This window comes from Coregonus clupeaformis, chromosome 1 (genome assembly GCF_020615455.1).
Source record: "Coregonus clupeaformis isolate EN_2021a chromosome 1, ASM2061545v1, whole genome shotgun sequence".
NCBI lineage: Eukaryota > Metazoa > Chordata > Actinopteri > Salmoniformes > Salmonidae > Coregonus > Coregonus clupeaformis.
Window position 1 is genome coordinate 75,043,280 of NC_059192.1, and position 27,776 is coordinate 75,071,055.

The following is a 27,776-nucleotide window of genomic DNA, read 5'->3' on the forward strand; positions in this document are numbered from 1 at the left end:
TATGTTAACATTGCCAAAGCAAGTGAAGTAGATAGTAAACAAAAGTGAAATAAACAATAAATAGTAACAGTAAACATTACACTCAGAAGTTCCAAAAAAATAAAGACATTTCAAATGTCATGTCTATATACAGTGTTATAATTATGTGCAAATAGTTAAAGTACAAATGGGAAAATAAATAAACATAAATATGGGTTTTATTTACAATGGTGTTTGTTCGTCACTGGTTGCCCTTTTCTTGTGGCAACAGGTCACAAATCTTGCTGCTGTGATGGCACACTGTGGTTTTTCACCCAGTGGATAAGGGAGTTTATTTAAATTGGGTTTGTTTTCGAATTCTTTGTGGATCTCTGTAATCTGAGGGAAATATATGTCTCTAATATGGTCATACATTTGGCAGGAGGCTAGGAAGTGCAGCTCAGTTTCCACCTCATTTTGTGGGCAGTGTCCACATAGCCTGTCTTCTCTTGAGAGCTAAGTCTGCCTACAGCGGCCTTTCTCAATAGCAAGGCTATGCTCATTGTGTCTGTACATAGTCAAAGCTTTCCTTAAGTTTGGGTTAGTCACAGAGGTCAGGGATTCTGCCACTGTGTACTCTCTGTTTAGGGCCAAATAGCATTCTAGTTTGCTCTGTTTTTTTGTTAATTCTTTCCAATGTGTCAAGTAATTCTCTTTTTGTTTTCTCATGATTTGGTTGGGTCTAATTGTGTTGTTGTCCTGGGGCTCTGTGGGGTCTGTTTGTGTTTGTGCTCTCTCTCGCTCTGCCTCTCTCGCTCTCTCTCTCTGCCTCTCTCCTCTCTGCTTCTCTCTCTCTCTGTGTCTCTCTCTCTCTCTCTGCCTCTTTTTGCCTCTCTGTCTCTCTCTGCTTCTCTCGCTCTCTCGCTCTCTCTCTGTCTCTCTCTCTCTCTGCCTCTCTGCCTCTCTCGCTCTCTCTCTGCCTCTCTCTCTCTCTGCCTCTCTCTCTCTCGCTCTGCCTCTCTCGCTCTGCCGCTCTCTGCCTCTCTCTCTCTCTCTCTCTCTCTCTCTCTCTCTGTCACTCTCTCTGCCTCTCTCTCTCTCTCGCTCTCTCTCTCTCGCTCTCTCTCTCTCTGCCTGTCTTTCTTCTCTTCAGAGCCAGGTCTGCCTATGGCGGCCTCTTAATAGCAAGGCTATGCTCACTCAGTCTGTACAGTGCCTTGCAAAAGTATTCATTCCCCTTGGCGTTTTTCCTATTTCGATTTTTATTTGGATTTCATGTAATGGACATACACAAAATAGTCCAAATTGGTGAAGTGAAATGAAAAAAATATATTGCATACAGTGGGGAGAACAAGTATTTGATACACTGCCGATTTTGCAGGTTTTCCTACTTACAAAGCATGTAGAGGTCTGTAATTTTTATCATAGGTACACTTCAACTGTGAGAGACGGAATCTAAAACAAAAATCCAAAAAATCACATTGTATGATTTTTAAGTAATTCATTTGCATTCTATTGCATGACATAAGTATTTGATACATCAGAAAAGCAGAACTTAATATTTGGTACAGAAACCTTTCTTTGCAATTACAGAGATCATACGTTTCCTGTAGGTCTTGACCAGGTTTGCACACACTGCAGCAGGGATTTTGGCCCACTCCTCCATACAGACCTTCTCCAGATCCTTCAGGTTTCGGGGCTGTCGCTGGACAATACGGACTTTCAGCTCCCTCCAAAGATTTTCTATTGGGTTCAGGTCTGGAGACTGGCTAGGCCACTCCATTACCTTGAGATGCTTCTAACGGAGCCACTCCTTAGTTGCCCTGGCTGTGTGTTTCGGGTTGTTGTCATGCTGGAAGACCCAGCCACGACCCATCTTCAGTGCTCTTACTGAGGGAAGGAGGTTGTTGGCCAAGATCTCGCGATACATGGCCCCATCCATCCTCCCCTCAATACGGTGCAGTCGTCCTGTCCCCTTTGCAGAAAAGCATCCCCAAAGAATGATGTTTCCACCTCCATGCTTCACGGTTGGGATGGTGTTCTTGGGGTTGTACTCATCCTTCTTCTTCCTCCAAACACGGCGAGTGGAGTTTAGACCAAAAAGCTCTATTTTTGTCTCATCAGACCACATGACCTTCTCCCATTCCTCCTCTGGATCATCCAGATGGTCGTTGGCAAACTTCAGACGGGCCTGGACATGCGCTGGCTTGAGCAGGGGGACCTTGCGTGCGCTGCAGGATTTTAATCCATGACGGCGTAGTGTGTTTCTAATGGTTTTCTTTGAGACTGTGGTCCCAGCTCTCTTCAGGTCATTGACCAGGTCCTGCCGTGTAGTTCTGAGCTGATCCCTCACCTTCCTCATGATCATTGATGCCCCACGAGGTGAGATCTTGCATGGAGCCCCAGACCGAGGGTGATTGACCGTCATCTTGAACTTCTTCCATTTTCTAATAATTGCGCCAACAGTTGTTGCCTTCTCACCAAGCTGCTTGCCTATTGTCCTGTAGCCCATCCCAGCCTTGTGCAGGTCTACAATTTTATCACTGATGTCCTTACACAGCTCTCTGGTCTTGGCCATTGTGGAGCGGTTGGAGTCTGTTTGATTGAGTGTGTGGACAGGTGTCTTTTATACAGGTAACGAGTTCAAACAGGTGCAGTTAATACAGGTAATGAGTGGAGAACAGGAGGGCTTCTTAAAGAAAAACTAACAGGTCTGTGAGAGCCGGAATTCTTACTGGTTGGTAGGTGATCAAATACTTATGTCATGCAATAAAATGCAAATTAATTACTTAAAAATCATACAATGTGATTTTCTGGATTTTTGTTTTAGATTCTGTCTCTCACAGTTGAAGTGTACCTGTAATAAAAATTACAGACCTCTACATGCTTTGTAAGTAGGAAAACCTGCAAAATCGGCAGTGTATCAAATACTTTTTCTCCCCACTCTATGTATTCACCCCCTTTGCTATGAAGCCCCTAAATAAGATCTGGTGCAACCAATTACCTTCAGAAGTCACATAATTAGTTAAATAAAGTCCACCTGTGTGCAATCTAAGTGTCACATGATCTGTCACATGATCTCAGTATATATACACCTGTTCTGAAAGGCCTCAGAGTATGCAACACCACTAAGCAAGGGCCATCACCAAGCAAGCGGCACTATGAAGACCAAGGAGCTCTCCAAACAGGTCAGGGACAAAGCTGTGGAGAAGTACAGATCAGGGTTAGGTTATAAAAAATATAATTAACTTTGAACATCCCACAGAGCACCATTAAATCCATTATTAAAAAATTAAAAGAATATGGCACCACAACAAACCTGCCAAGAGAGGGCCGCCCACCAAAACTCACGGACCAGGCAAGGAGGGCATTAATCAGAGAGGCAACAAAGAGAACAAAGATAACCCTGAAGGAGCTGCAAAGCTCCACAGCTGAGATTGGAGTATCTGTCCATAGGACCACTTTAAGAAGTACACTCCACAGAGCTGGGCTTTACGGAAGAGTAGCCAGAAAAAAGCCATTGCTTAAAGAACAAAATAAGCAAACGCATTTTGTGTTCGCCAAAAGACATGTGGGAGATTCCCCAAACATATGGAATAAGGTACTCTGGTCAAATGAGACTAAAATTGAGCTTTTTGGCCATCAAGGAAAACGCTATGTCTGGCGCAAACCCAACACCTCTCATCACCCGAGTACACCATCCCCACAGTGAAGCATGTTGGTGGCAGCATCATGCTGTGGGGATGTTTTTCATCGGCAGGGACCTGAAAACTGGTCAGAATTGAAGGAATGATGGATGGCGCTAAATACAGGGAAATTCATGAGAGAAACCTGTTTCAGTCTTCCAGAGATTTGAGACTGGGACAGAGGTTCACCTTCCAGCAGGACAATGACCCTAAGCATACTGCTAAAGCAACACTTGAGTGGTTTAAGGGGAAACATTTAAATGTCTTGGAATGGCCTAGTCAAAGCCCAGACCTCAATCCAATTGAGAATCTGTGGTATGACTTAAAGATTGCTGTACACCAGCGGAACCCATCCAACTTGAAGGAGCTGGAGCAGTTTTGCCTTGAATGGGCAAAAATCCTAGTGGCTACATTTTACATTTTAGTCATTTAGCAGACGCTCTTATCCAGAGCGACTTTCTTTTATTTATTTTTTATTTTTTATTTAACCTTTATTTAACCAGGTAAGCCAGTTGAGAACAAGTTCTCATTTACAACTGCGACCTGGCCAAGATAAAGCAAAGCAGTGCGATAAAAACAACAACACAGAGTTACATATGGGGTAAAAAAACATAAGTCAAAAATACAACAGAAAATATATATACAGTGTGTGCAAATGTAGCAAGTTATGGAGGTAAGGCAATAAATAGGCTATAGTGCAAAATAATTACAATAGTATTAACACTGGAATGCTAGATGTGCAAGAGATTATGTGCAAATAGAGATACTGGGGTGCAAAAGAGCAAAATAAATAACAATATAGGGATGAGGTAGTTGGGTGGGCTAATTTCAGATGGGCTGTGTACAGGTGCAGTGATCGGTAAGGTGCTCTGACAACTGATGCTTAAAATTAGTGAGGGAGATAAGAGTCTCCAGCTTCAGAGATTTTTGCAATTCGTTCCAGTCATTGGCAGCAGAGAACTGGAAGGAATGGCGGCCAAAGGAGGTGTTGGCTTTGGGAATGACCAGTGAGATATACCTGCTGGAGCGCAGACTACGGGTGGGTGCTGCTATGGTGACCTAAGATAAGGCGGGGATTTGCCTAGCAGTGATTTATAGATGGCCTGGAGCCAGTGGGTTTGACGACGAACATGTAGTGAGGACCAGCCAACAAGAGCGTACAGGTCACAGTGGTGGGTAGCGTATGGGGCTTTGGAGACAAAAGCGGATGGCACTGTGATAGACTACATCCAATTTGCTGAGTAGAGTGTTGGAGGCTATTTTGTAAATGACATCGCCAAAGTCAAGGATCGGTAGGATAGTCAGTTTTACGAGGGCATGTTTGGCAGCATGAGTGAAAGAGGCTTTGTTGCGAAATAGGAAGCCGATTCTAGATTTAACTTTGGATTGGAGATTCTTTATGTGAGTCTGGAAGGAGAGTGTACAGTCTAACCAGACACCTAGGTATTTGTAGTTGTCCACATACTCTAGGTCAGACCCGTCAAGAGTGGTGATTCTAGTCGGGTGGGCGGGTGCCAGCAGCGTTCGATTGAAAAGCATGCATTTAGTTTTACTAGTGTTTAAGAGCAGTTGGAGGCTACTGAAGGAGTGTTGTATGGCATTGAAGCTCGTTTGGAGGTTTGTTAACACAGTGTCCAATGAAGGGCCAGATGTATACAAAATGGTGTCGTCTGCGTAGAGGTGGATCTGAGAGTCACCAGCAGCAAGAGCGACATCATTGATATACACGGAGAAAAGTGTCGGCCCAAGAATTGAACCCTGTGGCACCCCCAGAGACTGCCATAGGTCCAGACAACAGGCCCTCCGATTTGACACACTGAACTCTATCTGAGAAGTAGTTGGTGAACCAGGCGAGGCAGTCATTTGAGAAACCAAGGCTATTTAGTCTGCCAATAAGAATGCGGTGGTTGACAGAGTCGAAAGCCTTGGCCAGGTCGATGAAGACGGCTGCACAGTACTGTCTATTATCAATCGCGATTATTGTAGATTTATCGGTGGTGATAGTGTTTCCTAGCCTCAGTGCAGTGGGCAACTGGGAGGAAGTGCTCGGAAACCGGATTGCATAGCGGAGAAGGTACGGTGGTATTCGAAATGGTCGGTGATCTGTTTGTTAACTTGGCTTTCAAATACTTTCGAAAGGCAGGGCAGGATGGATATAGGTCTGTAGCAGTTTGGATCTAGAGTGTCACCCCCTTTGAAGAGGGGGATGACCGCGGCAGCTTTCCAATCTCTGGGGATCTCAGACGTTATGAAAGAGAGGTTGAACAGACTAGTAATAGGGGTTGCGACAATTTCGGCGGCTAGTTTTAGAAAGAAAAGGGTCCAGATTGTCTAGCCCAGCTGATTTGTAGGGGTCCAGATTTTGCAGCTCTTTCAAAACGTCAGCTGTCTGAATTTGTGTGAAGGAGAAGCGGGGGGGGGGGCATGGGCAAGTTTCAGCGGAGGGTGCAGAGTTGGTGGCCGGGGTAGTGGTAGCCAGATGGAAAGCATGGCCAGCTGTAGCAAAATGCTTGTTGAAATTCTCGATTATTGTAGATTTATCGGTGGTGATAGTGTTTCCTAGCCTCAGTGCAGTGGGCAACTGGGAGGAAGTGCTCTTATTCTCCATGGACTTTACAGTGTCCCAAAACGTTTTGGAGTTAGTGCTACAGGATGCAAATTTCTGTTTGAAAATGTTTGCCTTTGCTTTCCTGACTGCTTGTTTATATTGGTTCCTAACTTCCCTGAAAAGTTGCATATCGCGGGGGCTATTTGATGCTAATGCAGTACGCCACAGGATGTTTTTGTGCTGGTCAAGGGCAGTCAAGTCTGAGGAGAACCAGGGGCTATATCGGTTCTTAGTTCTGTATTTTTTGAATGGGGCATGTTTATTTAAGATTGAGAGGAAATTACTTTTAAGGAACAACCAGGCATCCTCTACTGACGGAATGAGATCTATATCCATCCAGGATACCTGGGCCAGGTCAATTAGGAAGGCCTGCTCGCTAAAGTGTTTTAGGGAGCGTTTGACAGTGATGAGGGGTGGTCGTTTGACCGCGGACCCGTTACGGACGCAGGCAATAAGGCAGTGATCGCTGAGATCCTGGTTGAAGACAGCTGAGGTGTATTTAGAGGGTATGTTAGTCAGGATGATATCTATGAGGGTACCCATGTCAGGATGATATCTATGAGGGTACCCATGTTTCTTACAGTTAGTGAGTGCATACATTATATATATATATATATATATTTTTTTTTTTTCATACTGGCACCCCGTGGGAATCGAACCCACAACCCTGGCGTTGCAAACACCATACTCTACCAAATGAGCCAGATCCCTGCCGGTCATTCCCTCCCCTACCCTGGACGACGCTGGGCCAATTGTGCGCCGCCCCATGGGTCTCCTGGTCGCGGCCGGCTACGACAGAGACTGGATTTGAACCAGGATCTCTATTGGCACAGCTAGCACTGCGATTCAGTGCCTTAGACCACTGCGCCACTCGGGAGATGGGTAGATGTGCCAAGCTTATAGAGACATACCCCAAGAGACTTGCAGCTGTAATTGCTGCAAAACGTGGCTCTACAAAGTATTGACTTTGGGGGGGTGAATAGTTATGCACGCTCAGGTTTTCTGTTTTTTTGTCTTATTTCTTGTTTGTTTCACAAGAAAAAATATTTTGCATCTTCAAAATGGTAGGCATGTTGTGTAAATCAAATGATAGAAACCCCCCCCAAAAAATCTATTTTAATTCCAGGTTGTAAGGCAACAAAATAGGAAAAATGCCAAGGGGGGTGAACACTTTCGCAAGCCACTGTATACAGTGGGGAAAAAAAGTATTTAGTCAGCCACCAATTGTGCAAGTTCTCCCACTTAAAAAGATGAGAGAGGCCTGTAATTTTCATCATAGGTACACGTCAACTATGACAGACAAATTGAGAATTTGTTTTCCAGACAATCACATTGTAGGATTTTTAATGCATTTATTTGCAAATTATGGTGGAAAATAAGTATTTGGTCACCTACAAACAAGCAAGATTTCTGGCTCTCACAGACCTGTAACTTCTTCTTGAAGAGGCTCCTCTGTCCTCCACTCGTTACCTGTATTAATGGCACCTGTTTGAACTTGTTATCAGTATAAAAGACACCTGTCCACAACCTCAAACAGTCACACTCCAAACTCCACTATGGCCAAGACCAAAGAGCTGTCAAAGGACACCAGAAACAAAATTGTAGACCTGCACCAGGCTGGGAAGACTGAATCTGCAATAGGTAAGCAGCTTGGTTTGAAGAAATCAACTGTGGGAGCAATTATTAGGAAATGGAAGACATACAAGACCACTGCTAATCTCCCTCAATCTGGGGCTCCACGCAAGATCTCACCCCGTGGGGTCAAAATGATCACAAGAATGGTGAGCAAAAATCCCAGAACCACACGGGGGGGGCCTAGTGAATGACATGCAGAGAGCTGGGACCAAAATAACAAAGCCTACCATCAGTAACACACTACGCCGCCAGGGACTCAAATCCTGCAGTGCCAGACGTGTCCCCCTGCTTAAGCCAGTACATGTCCAGGCCCGTCTGAAGTTTGCTAGAGTGCATTTGGATGATCCAGAAGAGGATTGGGAGAATGTCATATGGTCAGATGAAACCAAAATAGAACGTTTTGGTAAAAACTCAACTCGTCGTGTTTGGAGGACAAAGAATGCTGAGTTGCATCCAAAGAACACCATACCTACTGTGAAGCATGGGGGTGGAAACATCATGCTTTGGGGCTGTTTTTCTGCAAAGGGACCAGGACGACTGATCCGTGTAAAGGAAAGAATGAATGGGGCCATGTATCGTGAGATTTTGAGTGAAAACCTCCTTCCATCGGCAAGGGCATTAAAGATGAAAAGTGGCTGGGTCTTTCAGCATGACAATGATCCCAAACACATCGCCCGGGCAACGAAGGAGTGGCTTCGTAAGAAGCATTTCAAGGTCCTGGAGTGGCCTAGCCAGTCTCCAGATCTCAACCCCATAGAAAATCTTTGGAGGGAGTTGAAAGTCCGTGTTGCCCAGCGACAGCCCCAAAACATCACTGCTCTAGAGGAGATCTGCATGGAGGAATGGGCCAAAATACCAGCAACAGTGTGTGAAAACCTTGTGAAGACTTACAGAAAACGTTTGACCTGTGTCATTGCCAACAAAGGGTATATAACAAAGTATTGAGAAACTTTTGTTATTGACCAAATACTTATTTTCCACCATAATTTGCAAATAAATTCATAAAAAATCCTACAATGTGATTTTCTGGATTTTTTTTGTCATTTTGTCTGTCATAGTTGACGTGTACCTATGATGAAAATTACAAGCCTCTCTCATCTTTTTAAGTGGGAGAACTTGCACTATTGGTGGCTGACTAAATACTTTTTTTCCCCACTGTATAGTCAAGGATTTTCTTCAATTTGGGTCAGGTACTGTGTACTCTCTGTTTAGAGCCAAACAGCATTCTAGTTTGCTCTGTTTTTTAGGTGGATTCTTTCATGTGTGTCAAATAGTTATCTTTTTGTTTTCTCATAATTTGTTTGGGTCTAATTGTGTTGCTGTCCAGGTGCTCGGTGGGGTGTGTTTGTGAACAGTGCCCCAGAACCAGCTGGCTCTTCTCTAGCTAGTGTTGTCACAATACCAATTTCGCGTTACTGTGAAATAAGGAAGCAAAGGAAACAAAACATGAAGCTGACTAAATGTCTTGAGGAAAACAGTCCTAATGATGGAAAGAACTGCCTCATGTTGTCACCCAGAGTCACATTTCTTTATTTTGCAAGCTATAGCACACAATATTTTACAAAAGTAGGTTTTAAAGGACCATAGAGGTGACTCTGCTTCTTGATTTATTTTTTGCCAAGGAAAATCTGCTATTGTAGTATCGCGATACTGGTATCGTGACAACACTATGTCTAGGTTTATCTCTCTGTAGGTGAGGGCTTTATGGTGGAATGTGTGGGCATCATGCCTTTTAGGTGGTTGTAGAATTACCTGTGGTGTTGCTGTTTAGGCTGAGGTATGCATCATTCTTTGTGTGCACTAGGGCAACAGTCTCTAGATAGAATTTGTATTTATTGTCCTGGCAACTGGACCTTTTTTGGAACACCGTTATTTTTGTCTTACTGAGATGTACCATCAGGGCCCAGGTCTGACAGAATCTGTGCAGAAGATCTAGGTGCTGCGGTAAGCCCTCCTTGGTTGGGGACAGAAGCACCGGATCATCAGCAAACAGTAGACATTTGACTTCAGAGTCTAATAGGGTGAGGCAGGATGCTGCAGACTATTCTAGTGCCCTCCCCAATTCATTGATATACATGCCTTCAGAAAGTATTCATACCCATTGTAGGGCTGGGTGGTATACCATATTTTATGATATACCGGTATTGATGCACGGACCGATTTTGGGTTTTTACGTTACCTTCCTTCTATAACGGTATTTGAATGTTTGGCCATGTGTAACATCCATTTTTATAGTTTACTCCGCTACTTGAGTCATCTCTCTCCGCCGCTTTCCACACAGACCTAGCGGCGCCCTGTCACTCAAGGAGCGCATTTGTTCTTCCTCAACCACAACACACTTGCGTTCAGTCTGCATGGTCAATGCAGCACATGCAACAATGTTGATGACAACAGTGCTGTTTTCACTTTGCTTCTTAATATAAATCCACTATTGTTCTATAATTACAGTATTTGTTTCTTACACCTGCAAATGGGTAGTTTATTTTCTTAGTAAGTTGGGCCAATATCGTGTTAGCCGCTAATCGCTGGTTAGCTGGCTAGCTAGCTAATAAATGTACTGAGCAAACGTAACTAACTATACAGCCTGATAATAAGTATGAAAAAAACAAAACATGTATGCACTCACTAAACTGTAAGTCGCTCTGGATAAGAGCGTCTGCTAAATGACTAAAAAGTAAAAATGTAAAATACTACCAGAGATGGTGTCGACCTAAATCATTGTTTGTGCAACAATATCTTCTAAATCAAAGAGGAATACAAGAAGCATTCATATATTAGCTACATGAAGTAGCTATGAAGTAGCTAAGAGAACATTCAATGTAGCCAAAGATTATAGGGTCCCCTAGGAAACACTTATTAACACTTTGGTTCCTACCCTGTCACAATAAGTCCTTCTGGCATTTTCATTCGTTGTCATGTCAAACAACACTGTATTCAAAGTGCCCACTATTATATTGTAACTATAGAATTAGAATTATCATTCTATTTCCATGATTCCAACTTGCTCTAAATCTCAAGTCAAATCGCAATTGCAACATTTGGTTAAAAATAAGGCCCAGATTGTTTGCCCATATCGTGCAGCCCTACATAACTTCAAATGAGTGCAGGAAATGCAGAAATTGATGAAAATGCAGAAATTATTTTTGGTTGAATTGAACAGTATAAAACAATCAGAATGGAGAAAGACCATTGAAATCACTTAGAATGTATGTGTTGCCACCCTAGGATCACGCACTACTCATAAAGCAAATTCATAACTTTTATTATTCAAAAACATAAAATACCGTCATTTACATTTGACATTTTAGTCATTTAGCAGACGCTCTTATCCAGAGCGACTTACAGTTAGTGAGTGCATACATTTTCATACTGGCCCCCCGTGGGAAACGAACCCACAACCCTGGCGTTGCAAGCGCCATGCTCTACCAACTGAGCTACAGGGGATCCTGTAGGGGATCCATACCGTCAATTTATTTTTTAAATACCGTGACATTATATTTTGGCCTTATCGCCCAGCCCTAACCCCTTGAATTATTCCACATTTTGTTGGGTTGCAGCCTGATTTCTAAATTGAGATCTACACACAATACCCCATAATGACAAAGGGAATACATGTTTTTAGAAATGTTTGCCAATTTATATTGAAAATGAAATGCAGAAATATCTAATTAATCACACCCCTGAGTCAATACTTTGTAGAAGCACCTTTTGTGGCGACTATAGCTGTGTATTTTTGGGTAAGTCTAAGAGTTTTGCACACCTGGATTGTACAATATTTTCCCATTATTCTTTATTTTTATTTTTATTGATTGATTGATTGATCATTGCTAGACAGCCATTTTCAAGTCTTGCCATAGATTTTCAAGCCAATTTAAGTCAAAGCTGTAACTAGGTCACTCAGGAACATTCAATGTCATCTTGGTAAGCAACTACAGTGTAGATTTGGCCTTGTGTTTTAGGTTATTGTCCTGCTGAAAGGTGAATTCGCCTCCCAGTGTCTGTTGGAAAGCAAACTGAACCAGGTTTTGCCTTTAGGATTTTGCCTGTGTTTATAGCTCCATTCTGTTTATTTTTATCCTAAAAACACTCCCTAGTCCTTGCCGATGCAGCCACCACCATGCTTGAAAATATGAAGAGTGGTAGTCAGTGATGTGTTGGATTTGCCACAAACATAACGCTTTGTATTCAGGAAAAAACGTTTTTACAGTATTTCTTAAGTGTCTTGTTGCAAACAGGATGGATGATTTTGAATATTTATATTCTGTGTACAGGCTTCCTTCTTTTCAATATAATTTAGGTTAGTATTGTGGAGTAATGACAGTGTTGTTTATCCATCTTCAGTTTTCTCATATAACAACCATTAAACTCTAATGGTTTTAAAATCACCATTGTTCTCGTGGTGAAATCCCTGAGTAGCTTCCTTCCTATCCGTCAACTGAGTTAGGAAGGACGCCTGTATCTTTGTAGTGACTGGGTGTATTGATACACCATCCAAAGTGTAATTAATAACTTCACCATGCTCAAAGGGATATTCAGTGTCTGCTTTTTTTATTTTGACCCATCTACCAATAGCTGCCCTTCTTTGTGAGGCATTGTAAAACCTCCCTTGTCTTTGTGGTTGAATCTGTGCTTGAAATTCACTACTCGTTTGAGGGACCTTACAATGATCTGTATGTGTGGGGTACAGAGATGAAGTAGTCATTCAAAAATCATGTTAACCACTATTATTGAACACAGAAACTGCAACTTATGTGATTTATTAATTAATTAACATTTTTACTCCTGAACTTAGTTTAGGCTTGCCATAATAAAGGGGTTGAATATTTATTGACTCAAGACATTTCAGCTTAATTTGTTTATTATTCATTTCATAAATGTTCTACAAACAAAGTTCCACTTTGACGTAATGGGGTATTGTGTGTAGATCAGTGACACAAAATCTAAATGTATTCCATTTGAAATTCAGGCTGTAGCACAACAAAATGTGGAAAAAGTAAAGGGTTGTGAATACTGTCTGAAGGCACTGTACTGTATGTGTTGAAGAGGGTGGGGCTCAAGCTGCATCCCTGTCTCACCCCACGGCTCCGATGAAAGAAGTCTGTGTTTATTGCCAATTTTAACTGGACATTTGTTGTTTGTGTACATTGATTTTATAATATTGTATGTTTTCCCCCCAACACAAGCTTTTTTGAAATCAGCAAAGCATGAGAATACTACTTTTGTTTTGTTTGTCAAATAGGGTGTGCAGGGTGTAGACGTGGTCTGGCACACTATATTTTGGTAAGAAGCCAATTGGACATTTGCTCAAGACATTGTTTTCGCTGAGGAAATGTTGGAGTCTGCTGTTGATGATACTGCAGAGGATTTTTCTGAGGTTACTGTTGATGTGGATTCCACTGTCATTATTGGGGTCAAATTTGTCTCCACTTTTGTGGATTGGAGTGATCAGACCTTGTTTCCAAATGTTGGGGAAGATGCCAGATCTGAGGATAATGTTGAGGAGTTTAGGGGTGTAAAAGTTTAAACTAAGTTGGGATCCTTAACGTTAAGAAAAATCCCTAACTGAAAATAAATGTTCCCCCCCCCAGAGAGTAAGAGGCGAACTTAAGGCAACTTTGGGGAATTTACGAGGCATGCAAGACAATTAAGACATTGCGAGGTTACAAAGTAGTCTTGGTAATCTGCCTGCCTCTCCTCTCTCTCCCTCGCACTGGCCTGCCTGCTCTTTCTCTTCGCTAAAGTGTATGTTCAGTCTTCGGTCTGTTGCGTATAATATCCTAGCTTAGGCTATTAATGGGACTGATGTCGCCGGGATACAGTATCTTCGGGCCAGTCCTGCGAGCACGGGGTAGGCTACTCTTCATTGCAGAGTGGGTGGGGGTGTTTTTGTCACATAATATAAAATTACAGTAGGCTACCGGTATAGCCTGTATCGATTTACCCTTTTCATACAGTGAGGGAAAAAAGTATTTGATCCCCTGCTGATTTTGTATGTTTGCCCACTGACAAAGAAATGATCAGTCTATAATTTTAATGGTAGGTTTATTTGAACAGTGAGAGACAGAATAACAACAAACAAATCCAGAAAAACGCATGTCAAAAATGTTATAAATTGATTTGCATTTTAATGAGGGAGATAAGTATTTGACCCCCTCTCAATCAGAAAGATTTCTGGCTCCCAGGTGTCTTTTATACAGGTAACGAGCTGAGATTAGGAACACACTCTTAAAGGGAGTGCTCCTAATCTCAGTTTGTTACCTGTATAAAAGACACCTGTCCACAGAAGCAATCAATCAATCAGATTCCAAACGCTCCACCATGGCCAAGACCAAAGAGCTCTCCAAGGATGTCAGGGACAAGATTGTAGACCTACACAAGGCTGGAATGGGCTACAAGACCATCGCCAAGCAGCTTGGTGAGAAGGTGACAACAGTTGGTGCGATTATTCGCAAATGGAAGAAACACAAAAGAACTGTCAATCTCCCTCGGCCTGGGGCTCCATGCAAGATCTCACCTCGTGGAGTTGCAATGATCATGAGAACGGTGAGGAATCAGCCCAGAACTACACGGGAGGATCTTGTCAATGATCTCAAGGCAGCTGGGACCATAGTCACCAAGAAAACAATTGGTAACACACTACGCCGTGAAGGACTGAAATCCTGCAGCGCCCGCAAGGTACCCCTGCTCAAGAAAGCACATATACAGGACCGTCTGAAGTTTGCCAATGAACATCTGAATGATTCAGAGGAGAACTGGGTGAAAATGTTGTGGTCAGATGAGACCAAAATCAAGCTCTTTGGCATCAACTCCACTCGCCGTGTTTGGAGGAGGAAGAATGCTGCCTATGACCCCAAGAACACCATCCCCACCGTCAAACATGGAGGTGGAAACATTATGCTTTGGGGGTATTTTTCTGCTAAGGGGACAGGACAACTTCACCGCATCAAAGGGACGATGGACGGGGCCATGTACCGTCAAATCTTGGGTGAGAACCTCCTTCCCTCAGCCAGGGCATTGAAAATGGGTCGTGGATGGGTATTCCAGCATGACAATGACCCAAAACACACGGCCAAGGCAACAAAGGAGTGGCTCAAGAAGAAGCACATTAAGGTCCTGGAGTGGCCTAGCCAGTCTCCAGACCTTAATCCCATAGAAAATCTGTGGAGGGAGCTGAAGGTTCGAGTTGCCAAACGTCAGCCTTGAAACCTTAATGACTTGGAGAGATCTGCAAAGAGGAGTGGGACAAAATCCCTCTTGAGATGTGTGCATACCTGGTGGCCAACTACAAGAAACATCTGACCTCTGTGATTGCCAACAAGGGTTTTGCCACCAAGTACGAAGTCATGTTTTGCAGAGGGGTCAAATACTTATTTCCCTCATTGAAATGCAAATCTATTTATAACATTTTTGACATGCGTTTTTCTGGATTTTTTTGTTGTTCTGTCTCTCACTGTTCAAATAAACCTACCATTAAAATTATAGACTGATCATTTCTTTGTCAGTGGGAAAACGTACAAAATCAGCAGGGGATCAAATACTTATTTCCCTCACTGTATATAATTGTATGTGGCCCCTTGAAAGCGCCTCGGCTACGGTACGTTTGTTTGTCTGTTAGGGTAGGCTACACTACAGCTTTTTAAACGCAGACACAAAACTTTCTCTGGAGATATGAACAGCATTTTACTTGTCTGTAAAGTAATACTGCTTCTGAAGCGGGACTAACTTCCATCACTAGGCGACCAGAACTGACAATCCGGCCGCGACCGAGAGACTCATGGGCGGCGCACAATTGGCCCAGCGTCGTCCAGGGTAGGGGAGGGAATGGCCGGCAGGGATGTAGCTCAGTTGATAGAGCATGGCGTTTGCAACGCCAGGGTTGTGGGTTCGATTCCCACGGGGGGCCAGTATAAAAAAAATATGTATTCACTAACTGTAAGTCGCTCTGGATAAGAGCGTCTGCTAAATGACTAAAATGTAAATGTAATCAAGCTATCAAGCTAGCATAAACAACACAGCAGCACATCAATCCGCAACGTTTATTGTTGTCATGGAAACAATAGAACATTATATGCCGGCGCAGAATTCTACTGTCTGAAAAGGTACAGATGCTTCTGATGCAGCACTTTGTAATTGTCGGCAATTTACTGTAGCTGCGTTCTGTCTGTAAAGGGTCATGGTAGATATAACTTAATTGCCCGGTGCTAGCGGTCATATGTAATCGGTCCATTATTCTGCATTGTGAGTTGACGTGGAATTTAATGTTTTTTTTCTCCATATCGTTTTAACGGCAAACCGGTTTTTAAAAAATGGCAGTTTAAACAATAATACTTTCCCCCCCATTTGTCACATCCCTAGAAGAGTTTAAGAATAGCCTATTTGAATTTGTGGTCTGGATATTTTATCATTTAGTTTATTATACCATCCAACACCACAGGCCTTTTTGGGTTGGAGGGTTTGTATTTTGTCCTGTAGCTCATCCAATGTAAATGTCTTTAATAGCTGATTCTAAGTTTTGCAAATTATCATGTGTATGTGTTTTGCTCATGGTTACTTGTTATATGTCCAAAAGGTTGGAGAAGGGGTTTATCTATACATCTCCATTTTGAATAGATAACTCTTCGTATTGTTGTTTGTTTAGTGTGTTCCAATTTTCCCAGAAGTGGTTAGATTCTATGGATTCTTCAATTACATTGAGCTGATTTCGGACATGCTGTTCCTTATTTTTTTCTTAGTGTATTTCTGTACTGTTTGTGTTTCCCCATAGGCTGTGTTTTTGGTTGGATATGTTTCTCAATTTCTTTCTTAGGTTTTTGCATTGTTCATCAAGCCATTTCTCATTGTTAGTTTTCTTAGGTTTTCTGCTAGAACTATTTTATGTCAAATATACTGTTCCTACTGCAAAGTTTACACTTTCACTATTGCAGGGAAACATTTTGTCCAGGAAGTTGTCTAGAATGGTTTGGATTTGTTTTGGGCCAATTGTTTTTTGGCAGGTTTCTTCACTACCTACCTTCCATCTATAGCATTTCTTAATAGCATGCAGTTCATTTGGCTTCGATACCTCATGGTTGAGTATTGCTCTGTTCAAGTAGATTGTGATTTTGCTGTGGTCTGATAGGGGGGTTAGCTGGCTGATTGTGAACGTTCTGAGAGACTCTGGGTTGAGGTAGGTGACAAAGTAGTCTACAGTACTGCTGCCAAGGGATGAGATGTAGGTGTACCTACCGTAGGAGTCCCCTTGAAGCCTACCATTGACTATGTACTGACCCAGCGTGTGACAGTGCTGAAAGTTGCGACCCATTTTTGTTGGTTGTTTTGTCATAGTTGTGTCAAGGGGTGCATATTTGGGAGGGAATGCTGTCACCTCCAGGTAGGTGCTTGTCCTCTTGTGAGCTGAGAGTGTCAGGTTCTTGTCCAGTTCTGGCGTTTAAGTCACCACAAACTAGTACATGTCCCTGGGCCTGGAAATGGTTAATCTCCCCCTCTAGGATGGAGAAGCTGTCTTCATTAAAGTATGGGGATTCTAGTGTGGGGGGTATAGGTAGCACACAGGAGGACATTTTTCTCTGAGATAATTTCCTTTTTTAAATTTCTAGTAAAATGTTCCTGTTTTGATTTCTCTCACGCTCACTCACCATCTCTCTCTCTCTCTGGGTTGTAATTGGAAGCGGCTGTCCACCACTGTCACAAGGTTACTATAGTGCACAGAGACTCATTTTTGGAGGAGAGGAGGGACTTTGCTGTGTTTAGGGCTCCAGTTACTGACTGCAGTTTAACATCTGACTTGAGAACAGTTCTCTGTACAACAGCCCTAACCTAAGCAGGATGATCTTAACAGTAAAACTGTACCAGGACCAGTTGGCAAGGGCAAAGGTTACAAGCTACAAAACAGAGGTTACGTTGCTTGTAGGAGGAATAGAAAGGCAGGGGGGGTGCAGGGAAAGAGGGAATGGACTATGGAGTCTGGTGTAAAAGCACAATTTTCAACATGTTGGTGACATGCAAAATTATACACTCCCTCTTTGCCGAGGTATTGAATTATTGTGAATGGGGGATTTCCTCCAGGTGATCTCCACTCGTTGCTCCATGGAAAGAAAGACCATTGGACCTTTTTAAACAAGTACAACCAGAGAACTGCTCCATTCAGGAATCACTTGGGAGTTACGCTGCTCCACCCCTTTGCCTAAATCAGTAAACCCTCCCCTCTACCACATTACTCCTGCCGTTGCCATAACAAAGTAGAGGGGGTGTTGACAACAGGAAGTTGAAATGGGACAATTCCACAGTAACGGAATTACGCTTAGACTACGTTTTTTTCACTTTCAAATGTATGCCAAACAAACCATCGATTTCAAAGTTTAACAAAGCATACAACTCTATGCCCGATGACTACTTTTTAACAATTTCCACTGAAGAATTTACAAAAACTAATTTAGTGTAAGAACTGCGAAGATGCAAACTTTGGTAACAGAATTAAATCTCAAATCTCCCTCAGGTTTTTATGCGTCCACGTTTTCCAAAAACGGTTAAATACCTTGAGTTTGAAAGATTATCATTTGAACTACAGTAAGTGAAGTGGATTTACACCTGGGAACGGAATTACGGTAACAGAATTACATCATGGTTCCTTGGGCTGTGACGGTCATGGAATTTGAGGTTACGGTAATTGACCAGGCCAATGTACACAGTCACCGACATAACCGTTCGGGGGGGAGGAAGGAAGTGGTCACAATTCTGTTTATACACTTGTTTACATGGATATGCTTCTTAATAAAACCTATTTGAAACAAGCCATTGCACTTTGTTATTATCATGGCGTGTCATCATGATAATTATTATTATTCAGGTTATTACTTATTAATATTAATCAACAAATTACGAAATTCCAGGTTTGAGAGGATCTGTTGCATTTTTATATTAACACAACATTAACGGAGTCAAAATAAAGATATCCCTACCTTGTGCTTGTCTGTTGGCTTTTCTGCATGTCATTTTGTTAAATACACATCCTATTTCGATGCACAAAACCATTCAAACAGAGTCCGATGGGTTTTCTCCCACTTTTCCCAAAATATTCTCATAATGTCACAAACCCTGCTGCTGCGGTCATTCGATGGCATTGGCATATGTTCTTCAAAGAGAGGACGCCGTAATGAGATAAATAATGTAGCCTAAGCTACTGAAAATAGGCCTTTTACAAGATGAAATCATGACAGGATCGTTTGATTATTATTAAAGAGATGGAGTACAGACAGGCTACTTTAGGAAACTTTCTGGATAGACATATAGGCCTATAGAGAATCAATGAGCTAACTCACGCACACCGCCGTAAAAGCATCCGTCAATCAAAGCCACCAGCGTGTCGGACGCGAGCAAATATTTCTCCCTTCCTTAAAACATATAAAAAAACCTAGGCCTACCTTAGGCTTTTCGAAAGTATGCTTTAAGATAATGAATTGACAAGGAAAGTATGAAGGGGACAGCTATGCTATAGTATGAAGATGAAATTGACAATCATTAACATAGAAACAAATATACGCAACATGTCCATAGCCTATTTATCAGCGAGGGGGAGAGTGTTGGAAAGATTTTTCAAGTACTGTGAGGAACTATTAAAATTAAAATTGATGAAAAAATAAAAAATAATTTGACTTACTGTGTGCGGTAAAGAAAAAGTGACTGAGAAGTCCAGCTGGGCACTTTCCTACATTTTACATTTGCGAGAAGCAGGCCAGGTACTTCTATGCGTGCTCAGGCGCGCGCTCCGTCAACATTAACAGGACCAAGAAACCTGGCACATGCTCATTGCTCACATGGAACATGTAAATTATGGTATGAACTAAACGAAAACTTGTTTCTCCCAAGTGTAGCAGGTTGTGAACTCTGCAAACAATGTTTCGACTCCGAGAATGAGAACGGTAAATGACTGTAATTAATACATGCATTAACAGAAATGAATGTAACCAAATTACAGGGATTAATGGTAAATTGCCTGTTTTATAAACGGTAGGCTACCACATGGGCATTCATAAAAGTGCATTGCGGGCCAACACTGTATAGCTTAGGCTAGTATTCTACTTTGCAGGGATAGTAGGGCGCCAATTTGTTTTGTCTCGCCTAGAGCGACATATTGACCGGGCCTGATCAGTGTTGATTAGTCTATAAATTAAGAAAATATTCTGTATCAAATTATACCATGCCAGGTTGGAAAGGATTGGTGCATTGTCCATTTGACACATTAGTGCATTATAGGCCTCGGAGCCATAACAACCTTGTCGACTGCTGTTGAATAATTAATGAATAGTCAGACAATCCAACCTTTTTTAAAAGAACACCAATGTAATTTTTTTACTACACCCCCACGCATCTAGAAGATTAGCTGCTCCAGCATCAAAGGACAGTTGGAAAGAGGTGTAGAACGTTTAATAGACAGTAGAGTTCTGTGCAGTGCAATACAGCAGAGTAGAGTTCAGCGCAGTGCTGCACAGCAGAGTAGAGTTCAGCGCAGTGCTGCACAGCAGAGTAGAGTTCAGCGCAGTGCAATACAGCACAGCGGAGTACAGTGCAGTGCAATACAGCACAGCGGAGTACAGTACAATATACTCTACTTTTCTTTACTGTACTGCATTAAGCTGTACTCACTGTACTGTGCTATCCAAACTTGGTCCAGTCCGGTCCGTCTAGCAGATACCCATAGACTTCCAGTCACTGCGCTAACGCTAGTTAGCATTGACTCGCGAAACTACTACTCATTGCTAAAGTCCCGAAGTATCCCTTTAACATCAAGGCCAGGGGGGACTGACCAAATTTTAACTACTTTTCAATGCCCATGGATGTCCGGTGTCGTTCGGTGCTCAGTGGGTGAGGATGCTGGTTACAGTAAATGGAAAGAGAGGTGGTTCATCGGAGAGAGAGAGGGAGAGGTTTAACACTTGGTTTGACCAACAGACAACAGAAAGAGAAAGAAAACAGTTATGAGCTGAACATAACAGTATGCCAGTGGAAGGGAGGACAGGAGCAGGAGACCCAATTGTGGTTTGTGACTAATATGATTTCCCATTGTAGCCAATTCAGTTGCAGTAATTCCTTTACAGATTTGTTGGTAATTCCGTTACCAATTTGGTAACAGTATTATGAGTTTTAATCACTAAATGTTTAATTATATCAGTAAAACACTAACTTATTGGTTGGTCTACCATTACTTGTTACTTTTGTGAACTTTCATTCTCCTCCCTCATGAGGGGAGAGAAATTAGAAAATATCTTAAAGATATGTGGGTTTTTGGTAACGGAATTACAAGGCAATATTTCTTTAATTTACAGAAGGTAAACATTTTCTCCAAAACGAAATGTGTTGATATTCGTTTTCAGGGGTCTTTACTTCAACATTGTGTTTTACATTTTAGTCATTTAGCAGACGCTCTTATCCAGAGCGACTTAGCGTTAGTGAGTGCATACATTATTTTTTATTTTATTTTTTCATACTGGCCCCCCTTGGTAATCAAACCCACAACCCTGGCGTTGCAAACGCCATGCTCTGCCAACTGAGCTACATTCCTGCCGGCCATTCCCTCCCCTACCCTGGATGACACTGGGCCAAATGTGCGACGCCCCATGGGTCTCCCGGTCGCGGCCAGCTACGACAGAGCCTGGATTCGAACCAGGATCTCTAGTGGCACAGCTAGCTAGACCACTGTGCCACTCGGGATGTATTTCTGATACTTTTCCGTTCATCTTTCCCTCGATCCTGACTAGTCTCCCAGTCCCTGCTGCAGAAAAACATCCCCACAGCATGATGCTTCCACCACCATGCTTCACCGTAGGGATGGTGCCAAGTTTCCTCCAAACGTGACGCTTGGCATTCAGGCAAAATAGCTTAATCTTGTTTTCATCAGACCAGAGAATCTTGTTTCTCATGGTCTGAGAGTCCTTTAGGTGCCTTTTGGCAAACTCCAAGTGGGCTGTCATGTGCCTTTTTACTGAGGAGTGGCTTCCGTCTGGCCACTCTACCATAAAGGCATGATTGGTGGAGTGCTGCAGAGGTGGTTGTCCTTCTGGAAGGTTCTCCCATCTCCACATAGGAACTTTGGAGCTCTGTCAGAGTGACCATCGGATTCTTGGTCACCTCCCTGACCAAGGCCCTTCTCCCCCAATTGCTTAGTTTGGCCGGGCAGCCACACACACTCGGGACTCCGACATTGCTCGTCCTAAAATGTCCATTTCTTAATTCCATTTTATTTTAACTTTTCAGATTTGTGTTTTGTTAGATATTGCTGTAGCTAGGAACATAAGCATTTCGCTACACCCGCAATAACATCTGCTAAATATATGTATGAGACCAAGAAAATGTGATTTGATAGTGTTCTGTATTTATAAAATGTACAGTATGGATGTTTGTACAGGTGGAATCATTTTAAACATTTTCTTTTTGATTTTAGACATGTTAGGCCTACCTAGATGAGATTATATGCAAGCTGATTTTTCAATGTGTCTTGAAAAAGACAGTGATGAAATCAGAGTTGAAGAATGAAGATCAATATTGATTTTAAGCATACCTGGCTGAGAAAGCTATCAGCAGAATATCAATAGTTCTGCCCTGCGGTTGCCTTGTTTCAATCTGTGGGTCTCTTATCAAGGTGATCATATCAGTTGTGTGAAAAATATTTGTTTTTGTGGTTTCCCCATAGCACCTACACCAAAACAAATGTTATTTGTCACATGCGCCGAATACAACTGGTGTAGACTTTACCGTGAAATGCTTGCTTACAAGCCCTTCCCAATGATGCAGAGTAAAAAATAAAATAGTAACACAAGAGGAATCAAATAAAATACACAAGAATGGAGCTACAGTGAGGAAAAAAGTATTTGATCCCCTGCTGATTTTGTACGTTTGCCCACTGACAAAGACATGATCAGTCTATAATTTTAATGGTAGGTTTATTTGAACAGTGAGAGACAGAATAACAACAACAAAAATCCAGAAAAACGCATGTCAAAATTGATTTGCATTTTAATGAGGGAAATAAGTATTTGACCCCCCCTCTCAATCAGAAAGATTTCTGGCTCCCAGGTTTCTTTTATACAGGTAACGAGCTGAGATTAGGAGCACACTCTTAAAGGGAGAACTACACGGGAGGATCTTGTCAATGATCTCAAGGCAGCTGGGACCATAGTCACCAAGAAAACAATTGGTAACACACTACGCCGTGAAGGACTGAAAGCAGGTCCCCCTGCTCAAGAAAGCACATATACAGGGCCGTCTGAAGATTGCCAATGAACATCTGAATGATTCAAAGGAGAACTGGATGAAAATGTTGAGGTCAGATGACACCAAAATCGAGCTCTTTGGCATCAACTCAACTTGCCGTGTTTGGAGGAGGAGGAATGCTGCCTATGACCCCAAGAACACCATCCCCACCGTCTATCATGGAGGTGGAAACATTATGCTTTGGGGGTGTTTTTCTGCTAAGTGGACAGAACTTCACCGCATCAAAGGGACGATGGACGGGGCCATGTACCGTCAAATCTTGGGTGAGAACCTCCTTCCCTCAGCCAGGGCATTGAAAATGGGTCGTGGAAGGGTATTCCAGCATGACAATGACCCAAAACACACGGCCAAGGCAACAAAGGAGTGGCTCAAGAAGAAGCACATTAAGGTCCTGGAGTGGCCTAGCCAGTCTCCAGACCTTAATCCCATAGAAAATCTGTGGAGGGAGCTGAAGGTTCGAGTTGCCAAACATCAGCCTCGAAACCTTAATGACTTGGAGAAGATCTGCAAAGAGGAGTGAAACAAAATCCCTCCTGAGATGTGTGCATACCTGGTGGCCAACTACAAGAAACGTCTGACCTCAGTGATTGCCAACAAGTACTAAGTCATGTTTTGCAGAGGGGTCAAATACTTATTTCCCTCATTAAAATGCAAATCAATTTATAACATTTTTTACATGCGTTTTTCTGGATTTTTTTGTTGTTATTCTGTCTCTCACTGTTCAAATAAACCTACCATTAAAATTATAGACTGATAATGTATTTGTCAGTGGGCAAACTTACAAAATCAGCAGGGGATCAAATACTTTTTTCCCTCACTGTATATACAGGGATTACCAGTACCAGATCAATGTGCAGCGGTATTTGAGGTAGATATGTACGTGAAGGCAGGGTAAAGTGACTAGGCAGCTGGATAGATAATAATAAGGTATTTGTGGTAGATATGTACATGAAGGCAGGGTAAAGTGACTAGGCATCAGGATAGATAGTAAGGTATTTGAGGTACAGTTGAAGTCGGAAGTTTACATACACCTTAGCCAAATACATTTAAACTCAGTTTTTCACAATTCCTGACATTTAATCCTAGTCAAAATTCCATGTTTTAGGTCAGTTAGGATCACCACTTTATTTTAAGAACGTGAAATGTCAGAATAATAGTAGAGATAATTACTTATTTCAGCTTTTATTTCTTTCATCACATTCCCAGTGGGTCAGAAGTTTACATACACTCAATTAGTATTTGGTAGGGTTGCCTTTAAATTGTTTAACTTGGGTTAAATGTTTTGGGTAGCCTTCCACAAGCTTCCCACAATAAGTTGGGTGAATTTTGGCCCATTCCTCCTGACAGAGCTGGTGTAACTGAGTCAGGTTTGTAGGCCTCCTTGCTCGCACACGCTTTTTCAGTTCTGCCCACACATTTTCTATAGGATTGAGGTCAGGGCTTTGTGATGGCCACTCCAATACCTTGACTTTGTTGTCCTTAAGCCATTTTGCCACAACTTTGGAAGTATGCTTGGGGTCATTGTCCATTTGGAAGGCCTATTTGCGACCAAGCTTTAACTTCCTGACTGATGTCTTGAGATGTTGCTTCAATATAGCCACATAATTTTCCTTCCTCATGATGCCATCTATTTTGTGAAGTGCATCAGTCCCTCCTGCAGCAAAGCACCCCCACAGCATGATGCTGCCACCCCCGTGCTCCAAGGTTGGGATGGTGTTCTTCGGCTTGCAAGCCGTCCCCCTTTTTCCTCCAAACATAATGATGGTCATTATGGCCAAACAGTTCTATGTTTGTTTCATCAGACCAGAGGACATTTCTCCAAAAAGTATGATCTTTGTCCCCATGTGCAGTTGCAAACCGTAGTCTGGCTTATTTATGGCATTTTTGGAGCAGTGGCTTCTTCCTTGCTTAGCGGCCTTTCAGGTTATGTCGTTATAGTACTCGTTTTACTGTGGATATAGATACTTTTGTACCTGTTTCCTCCAGCATCTTCACACGGTCCTTTGCTGTTGTTCTGGGATTGATTTGCACTTTTCGCACCAATGTACGCTCATCTCTAGGAGACAGAACGCGTCTCCTTCCTTAGCGGTATGACGGCTGCGTGGTCCCATGGTGTTTATACTTGCATACTATTGTTTGTACAGATGAACGTGGTACCTTCAGGCGTTTGGAAATTGCTCCCAAGGATGAACCAGACTTGTGGAGGTCTACAATTATTTTTCTGTGGTCTTGGCTGATTTCTTTTGATTTTCCCATGATGTCAACCAAAGAGGCACTGAGTTTGAAGGTAGGCCTTGAAATACATCCACAGGTACACCTCCAATTGACTCAAATGATGTCAATTAGCCTATAATAAGCATCTAAAGCCATGACATAATTTTCTGGAATTTTCCAAGCTGTTTAAAGGCACAGTCAACTTAGTGTATGTAAACTTCTGACCCACTGGAATTGTGATACAGTGAATTATAAGTGAAATAATCTGTCTGTAAACAGTTGTTGGAAAAATTACTTGTGTCATTCACAAAGTAGATGTCCTAACCGACTTGCCAAAACTATAGTTTGTTAACAAGAAATGTGTGGAGTGGTTGAAAAACGAGTTTTAATGACTCCAACCTAAGTGTATGTAAACTTCTGACTTCAACTGTAGATGTGTACATGAAGGCATGGTAAAGTGACATCAGGATAGGTGGTGCTCAGGCTTTCACTCAGGTGGTTTGTAGTTTCCTGAACTGGGTGACAGTCTGTTTGTGCTCCAACCAACTCCTTGTTGTCTCACCAAGGCAACAATGTACCAGAGTAGTGTTGTTGAATGCTGTTCAACCCGTGTGGTTGGTAGCCAGGCTAGTGCAGTGGTGACCCTGGCCCTGTTCTACTGCACTGTGGAATCTAGTCTGTCTGGAAAGGCCTCATTACATTGACAGGATTTACACATACAGGCTATCCATCACTATAGGCTTAATCAGTAGCTGTCATACCTAATCTATCGCCTGTTGTGTTTTCTCATCCACAGAGCAGAGAAAACAGAAGTTCTCAGCGATGACCTTCTACAGGTAAATAAATCATTACCTAGACTATATTTTCTTATTTTCCACAGGGTTCCCCAACTGGCGGCCCACAGGTGATTTTATTTGGCCTCCCAAGTTTTCTGGAAATCTGTTCCAAAGTATTCCCACGCATAATAGAGAGTTACAGAATACACTGAGTGTACAAAACATTAGTAACACTTTCCTAGTATTGAGCTGCACCCCCCTTTGCCCTCAGAACAGCCTCAATTTGTCAGGGCATGGACTTTACAAGGTGTCGAAAGCGTTCCACAGGGATGCTGGCCCATGTTGACTCCAATGCTTCCCACAGTTGTCAAGTTGGCTGGATGTCCTTTGGGTGGTGGACCATTCTTGATACACACGGGAAACTGTTGAATGTGAACAACCCAGCAGTGTTGCAGTTCTTGACACACTCAAACCGGTGCGCCTGGCACCTACTACCATACCCTGTTCAAAGGCACTTAAATATTTTGTCTTGCCCATTCACCCTCTGAATGGCACATATACACAATCCATGTCTCAATTGTCTCAAGGCTTAAAATTGACATCAATAAGGGATCATAGCTTTCACCTGGTCAATCTGTCATGGAAAAAGCAGGTGTTCCTAATGTTCACTCAGTGTATATAATCGTACACAAATGTAAGCAAGGTTTGAAATTATTGTTTTATTCAAATATTGTTTCTGTTTGGGCTTCTTGCGTTCAATTTGCGGTCTACAAATTATTTGTAATTATGTTCCGGCCCCTTGACCATCCGCTCGAGGAAAGAAATCAGCCCACAGCTGAATCTAGTTGTTGATCCCTGCTCTACCAACTCACTCATTACATACTGTACCGTAAGTCAATGGAACTGCATACTCAGCATTGTGAATACAAGAGGCTAAGCAGAGACAGATATATTGTCAGCTTCTTCCATATATTGGTAACAAAACAAAATGTAACAACGTTCTGCCAGGAATTCTGATAATCTTTGATACTAGTGGTGAAAAAATATCGACAATGTGTGTATGAGTGTATATTCTATTCAATTCAGTTCAATTCAGTTTGATACTCTGGGTTCCTCCAGTGCTGTTCTCAGTCTGGTTCCCAAGGAAATAGGCTACCCATTGAGTTTAGAGACAGCAGAATTCCGGTTGCTCAGGGAAGACATTCCATACACTTTATTTCTGTAATTCCGGAATGTTCTTTTGTTTTCCTCCACCCCACTTGAAGTCAGAGAGGGTGTGTGTACACAAACAACGCTACTGAAAGGACACAGCCTCCTGCTGTTACTTCAATACCTTTTTCTCTTAAAGTCACGTTGGATAAATAGAATGTGGTTGACTGGAGAGAAAAGTATACTGGAACGAAACAGTCATGGGACCCACACACACAGCATTTGAGTGACGACTAGCATGACGTGTTCTATTTAGATGCAGTATGAGGCGTTGTCATGGAAGGAGTGAGTGTCTGTCCAACACAGCTTATGAATAGCTGCTACTGAGGTGAGGACGCTTTATGGTAGCTGACAGTTGACGCTCAGTTTTCCCTCCAAGGCGTTTTGTGTGCGACCTTCCTTTAATAACCTTCCATGGCCCAC

The 27,776-nt window shown here is 42.4% G+C and overlaps 1 protein-coding gene across 5 annotated transcripts in view; it reads left to right on the top strand.

Annotated features, from left to right (window-relative positions):
* The window catches only part of LOC121576971 (rho GTPase-activating protein 17), an 85,970-nt gene that overhangs the window by 12,350 nt on the left and 45,844 nt on the right, over nucleotides 1-27,776 (top strand). For all 5 annotated transcript variants that reach the window (XM_041890609.2, XM_041890644.2, XM_041890620.2 and 2 more), the window contains exon 2: nucleotides 26,165-26,204. In XM_041890609.2, the coding sequence (XP_041746543.1) occupies nucleotides 26,165-26,204 (40 nt within the window). The remainder of the gene's footprint in view (nucleotides 1-26,164; nucleotides 26,205-27,776) is intronic.